General features: G+C 42.4%; 5 protein-coding genes across 6 annotated transcripts; 2 read left to right on the forward strand and 3 right to left on the reverse strand.

Annotated features, from left to right (window-relative positions):
* Nucleotides 1-278: 278 nt before the first annotated feature.
* On the reverse strand, nucleotides 279-2,228 carry LOC122626068 (protein limb expression 1 homolog). Of its 2 annotated transcripts, none has more exons than XM_043806182.1 (5): nucleotides 2,121-2,228; nucleotides 1,529-1,688; nucleotides 1,301-1,464; nucleotides 1,051-1,241; nucleotides 279-921 (listed from the first exon to the last, which is right to left on the reverse strand). In XM_043806182.1, exons 2-5 carry the CDS (start codon nucleotides 1,599-1,601, stop codon nucleotides 543-545), a joined length of 807 nt encoding a protein of 268 aa, XP_043662117.1. In that variant the 5' UTR covers nucleotides 1,602-1,688; nucleotides 2,121-2,228; the 3' UTR covers nucleotides 279-542. The 2 variants fall into 2 exon arrangements, with proteins under 2 accessions (XP_043662117.1, XP_043662118.1); XM_043806183.1 differs by having other exon boundaries at nucleotides 2,136-2,225.
* A 477-nt stretch (nucleotides 2,229-2,705) lies between these two features.
* LOC122626312 lies at nucleotides 2,706-3,702 on the reverse strand. The gene is made up of 3 exons (XM_043806511.1): nucleotides 3,551-3,702; nucleotides 3,164-3,487; nucleotides 2,706-3,098 (listed from the first exon to the last, which is right to left on the reverse strand). The coding sequence occupies exons 1-3, from the start codon at nucleotides 3,588-3,590 to the stop codon at nucleotides 2,863-2,865; spliced, it is 600 nt and encodes a 199-aa protein (XP_043662446.1). The 5' UTR covers nucleotides 3,591-3,702; the 3' UTR covers nucleotides 2,706-2,862.
* Nucleotides 3,703-3,985: 283 nt separating this feature from the next.
* LOC122625018 (cullin-associated NEDD8-dissociated protein 1) lies at nucleotides 3,986-8,611 on the forward strand. The gene is made up of 8 exons (XM_043804835.1): nucleotides 3,986-4,205; nucleotides 4,269-4,652; nucleotides 4,711-5,000; nucleotides 5,203-5,365; nucleotides 5,426-6,784; nucleotides 6,855-8,082; nucleotides 8,140-8,286; nucleotides 8,350-8,611. The coding sequence occupies exons 1-8, from the start codon at nucleotides 4,161-4,163 to the stop codon at nucleotides 8,478-8,480; spliced, it is 3,747 nt and encodes a 1,248-aa protein (XP_043660770.1). The 5' UTR covers nucleotides 3,986-4,160; the 3' UTR covers nucleotides 8,481-8,611.
* Nucleotides 8,612-8,925: 314 nt separating this feature from the next.
* LOC122625022 (ATP-dependent Clp protease proteolytic subunit) lies at nucleotides 8,926-10,018 on the reverse strand. The gene is made up of 3 exons (XM_043804848.1): nucleotides 9,848-10,018; nucleotides 9,369-9,794; nucleotides 8,926-9,313 (listed from the first exon to the last, which is right to left on the reverse strand). Exons 1-3 carry the CDS (start codon nucleotides 9,887-9,889, stop codon nucleotides 9,020-9,022), a joined length of 762 nt encoding a protein of 253 aa, XP_043660783.1. The 5' UTR covers nucleotides 9,890-10,018; the 3' UTR covers nucleotides 8,926-9,019.
* A 559-nt stretch (nucleotides 10,019-10,577) lies between these two features.
* LOC122626318 (procathepsin L) lies at nucleotides 10,578-12,355 on the forward strand. The gene is made up of 5 exons (XM_043806519.1): nucleotides 10,578-10,734; nucleotides 10,795-10,947; nucleotides 11,018-11,404; nucleotides 11,799-11,959; nucleotides 12,015-12,355. The coding sequence occupies exons 1-5, from the start codon at nucleotides 10,615-10,617 to the stop codon at nucleotides 12,208-12,210; spliced, it is 1,017 nt and encodes a 338-aa protein (XP_043662454.1). The 5' UTR covers nucleotides 10,578-10,614; the 3' UTR covers nucleotides 12,211-12,355.
* Nucleotides 12,356-13,044: the final 689 nt, after the last annotated feature.

The raw sequence follows: 13,044 nt of genomic DNA on the forward strand, positions 1-13,044 counted from the left end.
AATGACACTAATTTCCAGGGATGGACACCACCATCCGAATTTGTGCAAGTGTGTGAGACTGCACTATGTTGGAACGATGGATTGAGAAATATATAATATGGTCTTACTATTAAAATAATTCATTTTGTTAATGCATTAAAGTTTATAACTTTTTTTTTAGAATGCTTACAAGACACAGGAAATATAATTTTTTTCAAAAGTGAAAATCAACTTTGTAGCTCCACACTATATTTTTACTACTAAAGTATACAAATGTTCATAGAATACAGACATTACAGTTAAAATATTATATTTATTTTATTGGATTTAGTCTTATTTTTGTAGCAGCTGTTTTAAAAATCACATTTTCAAAGATTTTTAAATTAATTTTCATAATTTGGAAGTGTTTGTGCGAAGTGTAATAATTTCCGCTTGTTTTTCATCATGGAGATCATATGGTATGCCAATTAAATAAATATTGTTCGTCGTTAAAGGTGAAATTATACGATTTATCTAAAAAAGGGTTAATTTCGAACGTGCACGATGCTTATTAATTTTTTCGATTAATCATCAATGGAAGCCGAGTTAAGGGCACTGCCGCCCAGCTGATTATGTGCTATCATAAGGATGTCCTTCTTTTCTTTTGGAAAGCGCAATTCACGCCCAGCCATGCGAAAGGTCTCCAGCTCCCTCTCGGCGAGAACTAACTCCCTGCGAATAACTCCGGGATTGTCGTGCTCCCTGGCAATCCAATCCAATGCCATCTGCGACCGCATTTCGTCGTCCAAGCTCCGGTTCGAATAGTGGGCCACCACTTCCTGCCTGGAGCAGTGCCGTTCGCGCATTGCCTTCAGCGATCCATTCCAGTGGAGCAGTTGAAAGACGGTCATGAGCTCTTGGAACTCCAGCATGGTTCTTCCCTTGTTCGCCTCCAGCATGAATCTAAACTCAAAACAATTTTTATTAATTCATAATACTTAGTCAGAAAATATATGCCCATGTGTTTTAGGATAGGTTTTTAATGGCAAATTGTATTAGTACGTATGAATATATTATGGTGTAAGTACCCACCTGAATGCTCCGATGCCCGACTCTGTGCCTTCGTTGATTTGCGATGTGCCCTTAAAGGAAGTTCGAGCATCTTGAACCGCTTTTTGAATGAACTCATCGCTAATTCGACGCGAAGGATGCTCATTAAAGACGGAATTCATCAAGGCAATCTTAGCCGAACTGCGACGAGCCTCTGCCTTGGTTGGACAGTTCTAAAATGTATAAAACGTGTTACAAAACTGCGTCAACAATTTTCCAAAAGCGTAATTACTTGAAAACTTCCAAAGCAGCTTCCTCCAGGAAGTGTTACGAAACATATGTATGGCTGGCTATTAGATGGAATCGATTCGTAAATCACAAGAGCTCCATTTTTCATTTCAGCTCCACGGGACTGCTTCATTTGCCAAAACTCTTGAAGGGCTTCAACGACATTTACTGAAAGATTTACGTTTTATACGAATGGTTTATGCCCACATATAAATAAACAAATAAATCTCACCTCTATAATCTCTATCTTCGTAAAATCCAGTTACGGTTGGTAAAACCCAAAAAGGTTCTTCAGGGTAGACCATTTTTAAGATTATTCAATATTATGTTGAACAAAGAATGGTTTCGGGTTTCGTTTTCAGCACATTAAAACCGCATATCATTCAGAGTGACTGCAGAAATGAATATCTAATTAATTTATTGGCCAGAAATACTTAGTACGTGTGTTAGTGCAACTTTTCGTTCACTGATAGTCCATTGAAGTGTCGGTAATTAATTTCGATCTTGATTTCATCAGACAGGAAATATTATACATTAACAGCATGTTTACATACATACAAGAGATGTATTGTTGCACTGGTGACACTGCCACGTCTTTAAACATATGTACATCGCAACATCGCTCGGTAATTACGAGTTTGTCGCCTAAGTCTTTCGATTTGGTGTGGTCGGAAAGTATGTTAAGTGCATATGTATTATGTACCATTTGCCGTATTAGGTCATAATTTTAACACAAACAGAATTATTAGTGTACAATTGCACATATTAAGTAAGTCATTTCATGCTCGTTTGCCGAAGCGTATGATTATTCGTTAGATGTATACCTCTATTGCATTTACATTTTGTTTTATACATTCATATTGTTAATTTTCACTTTTATTTTATCCAGGAGAACGGACCACTAAGGTCACCAGCGAGACGAGAAACCTTTCTGCAGCAATGTAAAAAAAACTGGATACATTACTGTGCTGCAGTGTTGCCAACTATTGGCCACCAGAAAAAAGACAGATCTCATTTAGCGGGAAAAAGGCTAAAAGATCGAAACAAAAACTAGCTAGCGAGATACATCAATCATAATGAATCTTTTAACTGAAATAACCTTGATAGAATAGTTTCACAAAATTTAAGTAATAAAGCTAATAAAGATGACTTTACCAAAAAGAAATAGCAACACAGCCCCCACAAATTTAAAATAAAATACAAAGAGACTTAAGGCTGACAGCCATAAAATCCACAAATATTATCCAAATGCCCATAACTTAATCCTTGAAAAAAAGTGTGATACACTTACGAACCTTAGAACAAGCAGGTGTAATGTTGAAGGCATAATGTGAACATATATGTATTTGTCCGATTTTAACTACTAAATCAATTGGAGCGTACAAAATGTATTTTAGTTGTATTTTTTCACAAATGCGATTAGAAGATGAGACAACAAAGTTGGACAGCTTATGATATTAAAGTTTGTCTTAGCCTAACATTAATAAATATTTCTTTAGTAATACAAAGGTACCTAGTTTTGGATTGTTTAACCACAATATAAGCCACGAACTTTTAAACAAGGATCTAAAATAGAATATCAATACCTTCCAAACTGGGCATAGGGGGAAATAAATTTAATACGTATTCAGGCTCTGCAGGCTCCATGTTTTCTGTCTTATATATGTATGGCAGGTCATTAAAATCTAGGGGCGGAAGACACCTATTTTCCAAATGGTTTTCCAAAGTGCGAAGGTCAAGATAAAGTTGATCCAAAAGCCCTTCATAGCCCGATTGATTTTCGGACCAGGTCTCTGTGACCGCTGTAGGGTTACAGAAATATAGTAAAATTTTCCAAGAAAATCATTTAAAATTAATTAATACTTACGCTTGCTGCAGTTCTTCAAACATTTCACGTTTGGAAAGTCAGTGTAGTTGAACAAATTCACGACTTTGGATTCGCAATTCAATATGTAGGCGCCCAAAAAGCAGCTATTTGTTTTATACCTAACTTCCTCTCGATCCTTGTGGACCACATTTTGTTTAGGAGCCTTTCGCAGCGAAAGCTTGGCGATACTGCCCTCGAGTTTCAGAGCAGTGCCTTTGAATGGGGTTATTCCAGGAGTTTGGTGCATCACATTGTCAAGTTTCCCAAGTGGTTTCTTCAATACGGAGTTGGGAGGGACTCCATTTTTCATGGGATTCGCCGGCACTGTAATATTAACTGGCTATGGAATTACCAATACCAATGGTAATCGAACTAAATTCAACTTACAATTAATGCCGGTGTTTTCCTTGTTCAAAATCTGATCCATTTTGTTAGCTTTTATTTGTATATAGTATGTATTTTGATTAGATTCTAGCAGTGTGCTGCGATTTTGTTTAAAATAATCCCTGAAAACGAGCGGCACATTCCTAGAGATGGGAGACTCCCAGTGCCTAACTGATTTATCGTTCCTCAGAAACGATGGTAATGGGACGAAATGTTATACTAGTAAATAAATTGGGTATTAATATTCTATAATATTTCTTTTAATTTTAATATAGCATTTAAATAATAAAAAACGGGAAGTTCACCAACGTATAGGTAATAATACCAAAATATTTCATCATTTTATTTTATACCACTAAAATTGACAAAACTCTTATCGGCATCCAATGGCGTTAGGTATTATTATATGCCGTTTTCGGTTTTTCAAACTGGGCCCATTAAAGCAGCCTTTATAACAAAATTGAGTGAACATAAAACTTGGAGATTCAATACCGGAAAAATTTCAGTAGATTTTCAAGTTTCTGAACGCCAAAAATAGGGCAACCCGGAACAAATATACAATATTTCACTTATCACTTAATTGCAATCGATCGAACGTTTGAAAGGCTTCGCTATGGCGTCACATCAGTACCACCAAATTGCAAATTTGCTGGAAAAAGTATGTATAGAATTTCATTTTAGCAACATATCGAAATTCTAATGGAGCTTTCGACTGCTGCAGATGACGTCGACGGACAAGGACTTTCGTTTCATGGCAACAAACGATCTGATGACGGAGTTACAGAAAGATAGCATTATCCTGGACGACGAGTCCGAGAAAAAGGTGGTGCGAATGGTGCTCAAACTGCTGGAGGACAAGAACGGCGAGGTCCAGAACTTGGCAGTCAAGTGTTTGGGCCCTCTGGTCAACAAGGTGAAGGAGATCCAGGTGGAGACCATCGTGGACTCGCTGTGCGCCAACATGATGTCCAACACCGAGCAGCTGCGCGACATATCAAGTATTGGCCTGAAGACAGTGATTGCCGAGCTGCCGCAGTCTTCAAATTCCCTAGCCCCAAATGTCTGCCAAAGGATTACCGGCAAACTGAGCACAGCTATTGAGAAGGTGGGTAATTCTGCTGGTCCCTAGGCATCAAAACGTATAATCCGCTGTTCCTTAACAGGAGGACGTCTCTGTGAAGCTGGAGTCGCTGGACATTCTAGCCGATCTGCTCTCTCGCTTTGGGGAGTTCCTGGTACCCTTCCACAGCACCATACTGAAAGCTCTGATGCCCCAGTTGGCCTCCTCGCGCCAAGCTGTTCGCAAGCGAACCATCGTGGCCCTGTCGTTCCTGCTTATCCAGGCCAACAGCAATGCCTACAACGGTGTCATCGATCACCTGCTCGATGGCCTAGAGAAACCATCAACTCAAGCTGCCATTCGAACTAACATTCAGTGCCTGGCTTCGATATGGTATGTACCGATTGACAGTGGTGTAGGATTGCTCTTAAGAAAATAAACCAAACATCGTATGGCTTACTTTATTTTCGTTCGCTCCCCTTTTGCATACTCATGCATTTGTATTCTTCCTCAATTCCCGACATTCTTATTTATTAAGTATATATTTTCTGCCATATGAGTTTTAGATTTAATTTTATTGTACATTACTCTTTAGTCGACAGGCTGGCCATCGACTTTGCAACCACATTGATCGTTCCATGCTCTTGCTGAGCCAGTACAGCCAGCAGGACGATGATGAGCTGCGCGAGTTTTGTCTTCAGGCATGCGAAGCATTCGTTATGCGCTGCCCAGATGCCATAAACTCGCATATTCCCATGGTAAACAATTCATGACCTTTATATTAGGTTTTACATTGAATAACGTATGGTTTTTGTTAGATCCTGGAGCTGTGCCTCAACTATATCACCTACGATCCAAACTATAACTACGAGACGGATGATGGCGATACTGGCAATGCCATGGACACGGAGGATGATGAGTACGTTGACAGTGAGGAGTACAGTGACGACGACGACATGAGCTGGAAGGTTCGTCGCGCTGCAGCCAAGTGTCTGGAGGTTTTGATATCCACGCGCCAGGAGCTCATCGAGGACTTCTATCGCAGCCTGAGTCCGGCTTTGATTGCGCGTTTCAAGGAGCGCGAGGAGAATGTTAAGTCCGACATCTTTCACGCTTATGTGGCCCTGCTAAAGAACACACGCCTCACCGACGACGTGGCCAACGACCACGACTCCATGGATCAGGTATCGGGGCCCACCTCGCTGTTAATTGAGCAGCTGCCACTCATTGTAAAAGCCATACAGCCGTTAATGAGGGAAAAATCGATGAAAACGCGCCAAGATTGCTTCCTCTTGCTGCGTGAGCTGTTGAATTCGCTACCAGGCGCCCTGGGTCCCTACTTGGAGAGCATTGTGCCGGGCATAAGCTATTCGCTGAATGACAAGAGTTCTACCAGCAACATGAAGATCGAGTCTCTGGGATTCCTCTACTCGCTGCTCCAGGGACATCCGCCGCATGTCTTTCATCCACATATACCTTCACTGGTGCCCCTTGTGGTGACTTCGGTCTTTGATCCGTTCTATAAGATTGCCACAGAGGCGCTCTTGGTGTTGCAGCAATTGGTGAAGGTGATTCGTCCGCTGGAACCGAATGCGGCCAAGTCCGACTTTGATGCACCTTCGTTTGTGGGACAGGTGTACTCGTGCACCTTGCAGAAACTGAAAGTCACGGATGTCGACCAGGAGGTGAAGGAGCGAGCTATAGCCTGCATGGGACAGATTATCGCCAACATGGGCGACATGCTGCAGAACGAGCTGGCGGTTTGCCTGCCAATCTTCATGGAGCGCCTTAAGAACGAAGTAACCAGGCTCAGCAGCGTGAAGGCGTTGACCCTGATCGCAGCTTCCTCCCTGCGCATTGATCTAACTCCCATCCTGCACGACGTGTTACCCGCATTGGGCACATTCCTTCGAAAGAACCACCGCGCCCTGAAGCTACACTCCCTCGATCTGATCAACAAGATCGTCATCAACTATTCGAGCAACTTTGAGCCGAACCTACTGCAGACAGCCATAGTTGAGATTCCACCGCTCATATCCGACTCGGACTTGCACGTTGCTCAGTACTCTCTGACACTTTTGAGCACGGTAGCTCGCCGGCAGCCCCAAGCTCTTGTCGGTATACATGAGCAGTTCTTGCGCTCTGTGCTTATCCTCGTTCGATCTCCTTTGCTGCAGGTAGGCCAAATAATACTATTGTTAACAGCTACACCATTAACATAACTAATAACTGATTTGATTGTTACAGGGGTCTGCATTGAACTGCACTTTGGAGCTGTTCCAAGCCTTGGTGCAAACACAGCTGACTGGCCTGGACTATCATTCGTTGGTCTCGAAGCTTATGGCTCCAGTTTTGGGTGGCAACGGCGATGCCAACTCCAGAGCCACTGCCGGCGCTCCCAGTGAGGTGGTGCAGCTGCACAAGCAGGCCTATCACTCATCGGCCAAGTGCATCGCTGCCTTAACACAGCAGTGTCCCCAGGTGGCGACCCCGTTGGCCACAAAGCTGATAACGGATCTGCAGAAGCGTAACGATACGGAAATTATATTCTGTTTGCTCACCATCGGAGAGATTGGCCGGCATTTTGATCTGAGCTCCATACAGGTGCTGCCACAGACAATTATTGAATGCTTTGGGGCCACCTCGGAGGATGTAAAGGCTGCAGCCTCGCATGCTCTCGGCGCGGTGTCCGTGGGAAGCCTGCAGACATACCTACCTCTGATTCTGCACGAGATTGAGGTGCAGCCAAAGAGACAGTATTTGCTGCTACATTCGCTTAAGGAGGTCATTTCATCGCTGTCGGTGTCGCCCAGCGGACTGGCTCAGCTCTTGCCCTCGGTGCCATCCATTTGGGCCCAGCTTTTCAAGCATTGCGAGTGCTCAGAGGAGGGGTCACGCAACGTGGTGGCCGAGTGCCTGGGCAAACTTGTGCTGGTCAATCCCGACGAACTGCTGCCGCAACTGCAGCAGGCATTGCGTTCCGAAAGCCCCACCATGCGCACGGTGGTTGTCTCCTCCGTAAAGTTCACCATCTCCGATCAGCCGCAGCCCATTGATGTCCTGCTCAAGCAGAACATTGGCGAGTTTCTGTTCGCTCTGCGAGATCCGGAGCCACAGGTGCGACGCGTCGCGCTAGTAGCCTTCAACTCTGCGGTGCACAACAAGCCCAGCTTGGTGCGCGACTTGCTGCCCACCCTCTTGCCTTGGCTGTACTCGGAGACGAAGGTGAAGAGCGAACTCATTAGGGAGGTGGAGATGGGTCCCTTCAAGCACACCGTCGACGACGGTCTAGACATTCGCAAAGCGGCATTTGAATGCATGTACACACTTCTCGAGCAGGGCTTGGATCGTGTGGATGTCATGCAGTTCCTGGATCATGTCCAGGCTGGTCTGTGCGACCACTACGACATCAAGATGCTGACGTACCTGATGACAGCACGTCTGGCCATCTTGTGTCCTGATAAGGTCCTGCTAAGTGAGTACTACCTCAGCCTGTCACTTGAAATTTCTTTTCACCTTGCCTCTCTTCCAGGACTCGATCAATTTATACAGCAACTACGTGATACGTGCACCCACAAGGTGAAGGCCAACTCTGTGAAACAGGAGTACGAAAAGCAGGACGAACTGAAGCGTTCTGCCCTTCGTGCAGTGTCGGCCCTTTCGCAAATACCAAAAGCAAGTGAGTACACATTGTTCAAACATTGTATCTTACGATAAACTAACTGAAATTCTTGCCCAACAGACAAAAATCAGCAGTTAGTGGATTTCCTCAAGTCGATCAAAGAAACACCAGAATTAAACAAGATCTTCGAGTACATACAGAAGGATTCGATCACCGGTAGCTCAGATATTATAGTAATGGATCAAAGTTAAACGGGAAACTTGGTTTCTAATTCCTTTACTTAATTAAGAATATGCGTTTGCGCACAAACAAGTATCTCTTTTTCTGATATAGCTTTTAGATTTTCTAATAAGAAATAAATGCAGATCGACTTGAAAGTTAATTATAAAACCATGCATAAAGCTCCCAAAAACTACCGACAACCAAACAATCAAATGCCGTACTGAATACTGTATTTATGTAATTTTACTAAAAGTTTATTGATTTGTTTAGTATTTTGCCGAGGAATTTATTTTCCAAGGGAGGAGAGGACTGATACAAAGTTCGTTGGGGGAAATATGGAATCTATGTGTTCTTCCGAAAAAGACTAGCTCTTCAATCAGATAACGATAATTCCAGATCATCCTATCTAAACTAAGAGCAACTGTTATGTAAAGGCTTTCAATAGTGATAATGCAGAATCATGAACAAGGGGACTTGGTACTGGAAAGTATATATTCTGTAGAAAACTGAATTATTCAAAATGTTTCAAACTTAGGATTGAATTTTGGTCTATGGACGACTGAGAATTTTAAGCCGCCTGCTTGCTTCTCTTCTTCTCACACTCCTCAGGCACGGCTTTGCCGGAGGTTACGCCGCCGTCCGACGCGGGCCCAGTTTCGGAAACAGTCTCTGGAGGATGTTCAAGCACGTGGTCGATAATGCCCAGCACCTTGGCCTCCTCGGGGGTCATGAAGTGGTCGCGCTCCATGCGTCCGCACATCTCTTCATATGTGTTCTTGGCGTGCTTCACGTAGATGTTGGTCAGCTGGCGCTTGATTTTTATAATTTCCTCGGCATGTATTAGGATGTCCGTGGCTTGACCCTGGGCGAGATTACAACATCAATGCGGAGCAATAAAAAAACTGGAAAATACCTACTTGGGCGCCACCAGAGGGTTGATGTATCATGATCCGCGCATTGGGTAAGGAGTAACGCATCCCAGGCGAACCGGCCGCAAGCAGGAGGGATCCCATCGAGCAGGCCTGACCAACGCACCAAGTCGCTATTGGTGGCTTGACGTACTGCATCGTATCGTAGATCGCCAAACCCGCTGTAACAACACCGCCGGGGGAATTGATGTACAGATGGATCGGTTTGTTGACGTTCTCCGATTGCAGGAACAGCAGTTGAGCCACCACGGTGGAACTGATGTCATCAGTTATATTGCCCATCAGACAAATTATCCGCTCCTTCAGCAGACGGGAGAATATATCGTAAGCCCGCTCACCGCGGCCAGTTTGCTCGACCACCATGGGAATCAGGTTGATATTGCGAACCGAATTCGCCCGGCTGACACATTGCACCTGCAATTCGATGGATTACTATCGCCATACCCATGTGGCATGGACAAACTTACTGAATTAATTTGTAATAAGCGGCTAACAGCGGTTTTCAGCATGATCCTGGTTTTGTTTTGACGCAAATCAACCGGATTCGCAATGTTATGCAAAACAGCTGTTCTTGGGCCTAAGAATACACACTTTAAATCATTTCTGAAACAAATGAAAAGGAACACTGATTTCCGACTGGCATATAAGACAAAGGGTATATGAATCTACGTTTGGGGTACCCTCATGTTTTCATCGATCATTTTTTTCCACTGATTACTGACAATCTTGCAAGATTTGTTGCATAACTCCGTAGAAAAGCCATAATGCACTTCTTAGGGAACGACTTGAATTATAGGATGATGTGAAACACAGTCGGCCTACAGCGGACTTGCAATCCCCAAAAACAACTGATGTGTTTTCAAAATGTATTTTTAATTCTATAATAATTATGAGTTTCTTAATATAAATTAATATGAATATCCATGTCAACCATTTTTATTCCTTAACTTAGTTCTGTACGCAGCTTGTAAACTTAATCAGAGCTAATCAGATGTTTTTTTACGACGTTCATCAATATTTTGGTACTTCTGGGAAAGTTTTAACACATTTTAGAATACAAATGATTTTCTTTTTGTATAATTTTGATTTGTTTGGATGCAGCTTAATTTAAATTAAAATTAACGGGTGCTCACTGTTTCGATCAGACTTTTCGTGGCTTCTTAAGAAAGCATAAATATGCTTAGTTGCGGTTTTATTATAACGACAGTAGATAAACGTAGCTGAGTCAAAGACAATGTGGAAATTGATATTCTTTAGCTTTTTATGTGGCCTAAATAACCAAATTGTAACTTCCACTTTGAACGAAGGAAATACTTCTGCTGTAGATTGCAAGAGCGAATTCGAAAAGTTTAAGGTAAGTTTAAAAACCATATAAATTAAACCTATTAAAGCTTATAAATGCATTACCTGTTAGAATAATAACAATCGCAAATATCTTCGCACCTATGATGAAATGCGAAGTTACAAGGCATTTGAGGAAAATTACAAAGTTATTGAGGAACACAACCAAAACTATAAGGATGGTCAAACGAGCTTTCGGTTAAAACCAAATATTTTCGCTGACATGGTACGTATTTCCCACATATTCAGCTGCAAGCCTTAAGTCAATTATAATATTTAAATATCTTTAAAACCAGAGCACAGATGGTTACCTTAAGGGATATTTGCGACTCTTGAAGAGCAATATTGAAGACAGCGCGGATAATATGGCCGAAATAGTTGGCTCTCCCCTGATGAGCAATGTACCCGAAAGCTTGGATTGGCGCAGTAAAGGATTCAACACGCCCCCCTATAATCAACTTTCCTGCGGTTCCTGCTACGCTTTCTCCATTGCCGAGAGCATCATGGGCCAGGTTTTCAAGCGAACCGGAAAGATACTGGGCCTGAGTAAGCAACAAATTGTGGACTGCAGTGTGACCCATGGAAACCAAGGATGCGTCGGCGGCTCCCTGCGAAATACACTGCGTTATTTGCAGAGCACGGGTGGCATAATGAGGGAGGAGGATTATCCATATGTGGCAAGGGTAATTAGAAATAACATACAATTCAAAAGATAGATGCTTTGTATATACAAGAATACCAGTTACACCGAAAGCAAAGCTCATTAAACATAAGGTTGGTAGAATAGCTACAACGTGAAATATTCATTTAATTGGTAAGTTCAGGTACCCAACTTTTGTTTATTAAACATGTTATCTTATTATAATTAGTACTATAGACCATTATTAATAGAATACATACTGTTATTTAGTCATAACATGGAATGCAACAAACTTAACCTCTTGATTTACATATATCTAGTACTACGAGTTGTAAGTTTGCTTATTTGTGGTATATGTTAAATATGACCTAGTTATCCCATTTTGACAACTATTAGGCGAAAGCCTTCTACTTCTACCTAATGTTAATGTTTTTCAGAAGGGCAAATGCCAGTTTGTTCCCGACCTCTCCGTGGTTAATGTAACATCTTGGGCCATTCTTCCCGTGCACGATGAGCAGGCCATTCAGGCGGCAGTTGCCCACATCGGACCAGTTGCCATATCCATAAATGCCTCCCCGAAGACTTTTCAACTTTACAGGTAGTGACAGAAATGTCCTATATATCTTAGTTTTTATTTCACCCGTTTGTTTCAGTGACGGCATCTACGATGACCCCCTGTGCTCGTCGGCTTCTGTAAATCATGCCATGGTGGTTATTGGTTTTGGAAAGGATTATTGGATATTAAAGAACTGGTGGGGACAAAATTGGGGCGAAAATGGTTACATCAGAATTCGCAAGGGAGTAAATATGTGCGGAATGGCCAATTATGCCGCTTATGCAATTGTTTAAACTGGTGCTTATAGATATGAAAAGCAACGAACAGGTAAAGAAATAATCAACAAATTCATGTAACTAGTTGTTTTCCATGTCTATAAAGTAATGGGAAAATAAATGATTTTTAAATAACATCGAATAAATTCAGGATGCAATTCAATTATCTCTATCTCAAAAGGTTTGTAAAGTTGATAAATGAAATGACTACACTGCGCAACACAATTCTGTTTGATAAATGAAGAGGGCTCATGTTCGTTCTGTAAAAACTGGGACAGAATCTGAGTATCTTTTAATTGGTTTCTAGTACAATAAGTCCTGCAATGAGTTATGTCACCTTTGTAGCCCAGTGTCATTAGCACAAAGTTGAAGTAATGAATATTGGGGGCGTGGCAAAGCGCCAACTCAGATTCCTATTTTACGGCACTGATCCCGCCCCCAAATCGATAAAACTGCTTCCCACGACGACGACGACTTTGGGAAATGAAAATAATGCCCATTCGGTGGATTTGCGTGCGAAGTACTGCGATTTAAAAGTTATTTATAAAGTGGAAAGGCCTGAATCCGGCGACCAGGAATCCTGAAACTCCGGCGCAAAACTCCTCCCACATGGCATCATTTATTGCAATTATAATGTGTTTCATTGCCGCTTAATGGATAAATGGATAAATAGTGCTCCATAATGGCTATAACCAATAATAGGAAAGTAAGCTGGAATCGCTGAGCGTGCAACCACTTCGCCTCCTCCGTAGACCAATGAGAGCAATTGAAAGGACCTCCGTAGGCAGGACTTCACTTCACTTTACACTGCCCCGCCGACTTGGGGTGGTTTTTTTTAAGGACTCGCCGGGC

This window comes from Drosophila teissieri, chromosome 2L, assembly GCF_016746235.2.
Source record: "Drosophila teissieri strain GT53w chromosome 2L, Prin_Dtei_1.1, whole genome shotgun sequence".
NCBI classification, from domain to species: domain Eukaryota; kingdom Metazoa; phylum Arthropoda; class Insecta; order Diptera; family Drosophilidae; genus Drosophila; species Drosophila teissieri.

Excerpts from the sequence above, each read along its gene's own strand:
- LOC122626068 (XM_043806182.1), bottom strand. The coding sequence starts at position 1,601 with ATGGTCTACCCTGAAGAACCTTTTTGGGTTTTACCAACCGTAACTGGA. Across the intron at positions 1,465-1,528 it reads CGAAGATAGAGATTATAGAG|TAAATGTCGTTGAAGCCCTT; the intron begins GTGAGATTTATT and ends TAAATCTTTCAG. Across the intron at positions 1,242-1,300 it reads GCTGCTTTGGAAGTTTTCAA|AACTGTCCAACCAAGGCAGA; the intron begins GTAATTACGCTT and ends TATACATTTTAG.
- LOC122626312 (XM_043806511.1), bottom strand. The coding sequence starts at position 3,590 with ATGGATCAGATTTTGAACAAGGAAAACACCGGCATTAATT. Across the intron at positions 3,488-3,550 it reads GGAAAACACCGGCATTAATT|TGCCGGCGAATCCCATGAAA; the intron begins GTAAGTTGAATT and ends TTAATATTACAG. Across the intron at positions 3,099-3,163 it reads TTTGAAGAACTGCAGCAAGC|CGGTCACAGAGACCTGGTCC; the intron begins GTAAGTATTAAT and ends GTAACCCTACAG.
- LOC122625018 (XM_043804835.1), top strand. The coding sequence starts at position 4,161 with ATGGCGTCACATCAGTACCACCAAATTGCAAATTTGCTGGAAAAA. Across the intron at positions 5,366-5,425 it reads TAAACTCGCATATTCCCATG|ATCCTGGAGCTGTGCCTCAA; the intron begins GTAAACAATTCA and ends GGTTTTTGTTAG. Across the intron at positions 8,083-8,139 it reads TCCTGATAAGGTCCTGCTAA|GACTCGATCAATTTATACAG; the intron begins GTGAGTACTACC and ends CCTCTCTTCCAG.
- LOC122625022 (XM_043804848.1), bottom strand. The coding sequence starts at position 9,889 with ATGCTGAAAACCGCTGTTAGCCGCTTATTACAAATTAATTCA. Across the intron at positions 9,795-9,847 it reads GCTTATTACAAATTAATTCA|GTGCAATGTGTCAGCCGGGC; the intron begins GTAAGTTTGTCC and ends ATCGAATTGCAG. Across the intron at positions 9,314-9,368 it reads AACCCTCTGGTGGCGCCCAA|GGTCAAGCCACGGACATCCT; the intron begins GTAGGTATTTTC and ends AATCTCGCCCAG.
- LOC122626318 (XM_043806519.1), top strand. The coding sequence starts at position 10,615 with ATGTGGAAATTGATATTCTTTAGCTTTTTATGTGGCCTAAATAACCAA. Across the intron at positions 10,735-10,794 it reads GCGAATTCGAAAAGTTTAAG|AATAATAACAATCGCAAATA; the intron begins GTAAGTTTAAAA and ends ATTACCTGTTAG. Across the intron at positions 11,960-12,014 it reads AAGACTTTTCAACTTTACAG|TGACGGCATCTACGATGACC; the intron begins GTAGTGACAGAA and ends CGTTTGTTTCAG.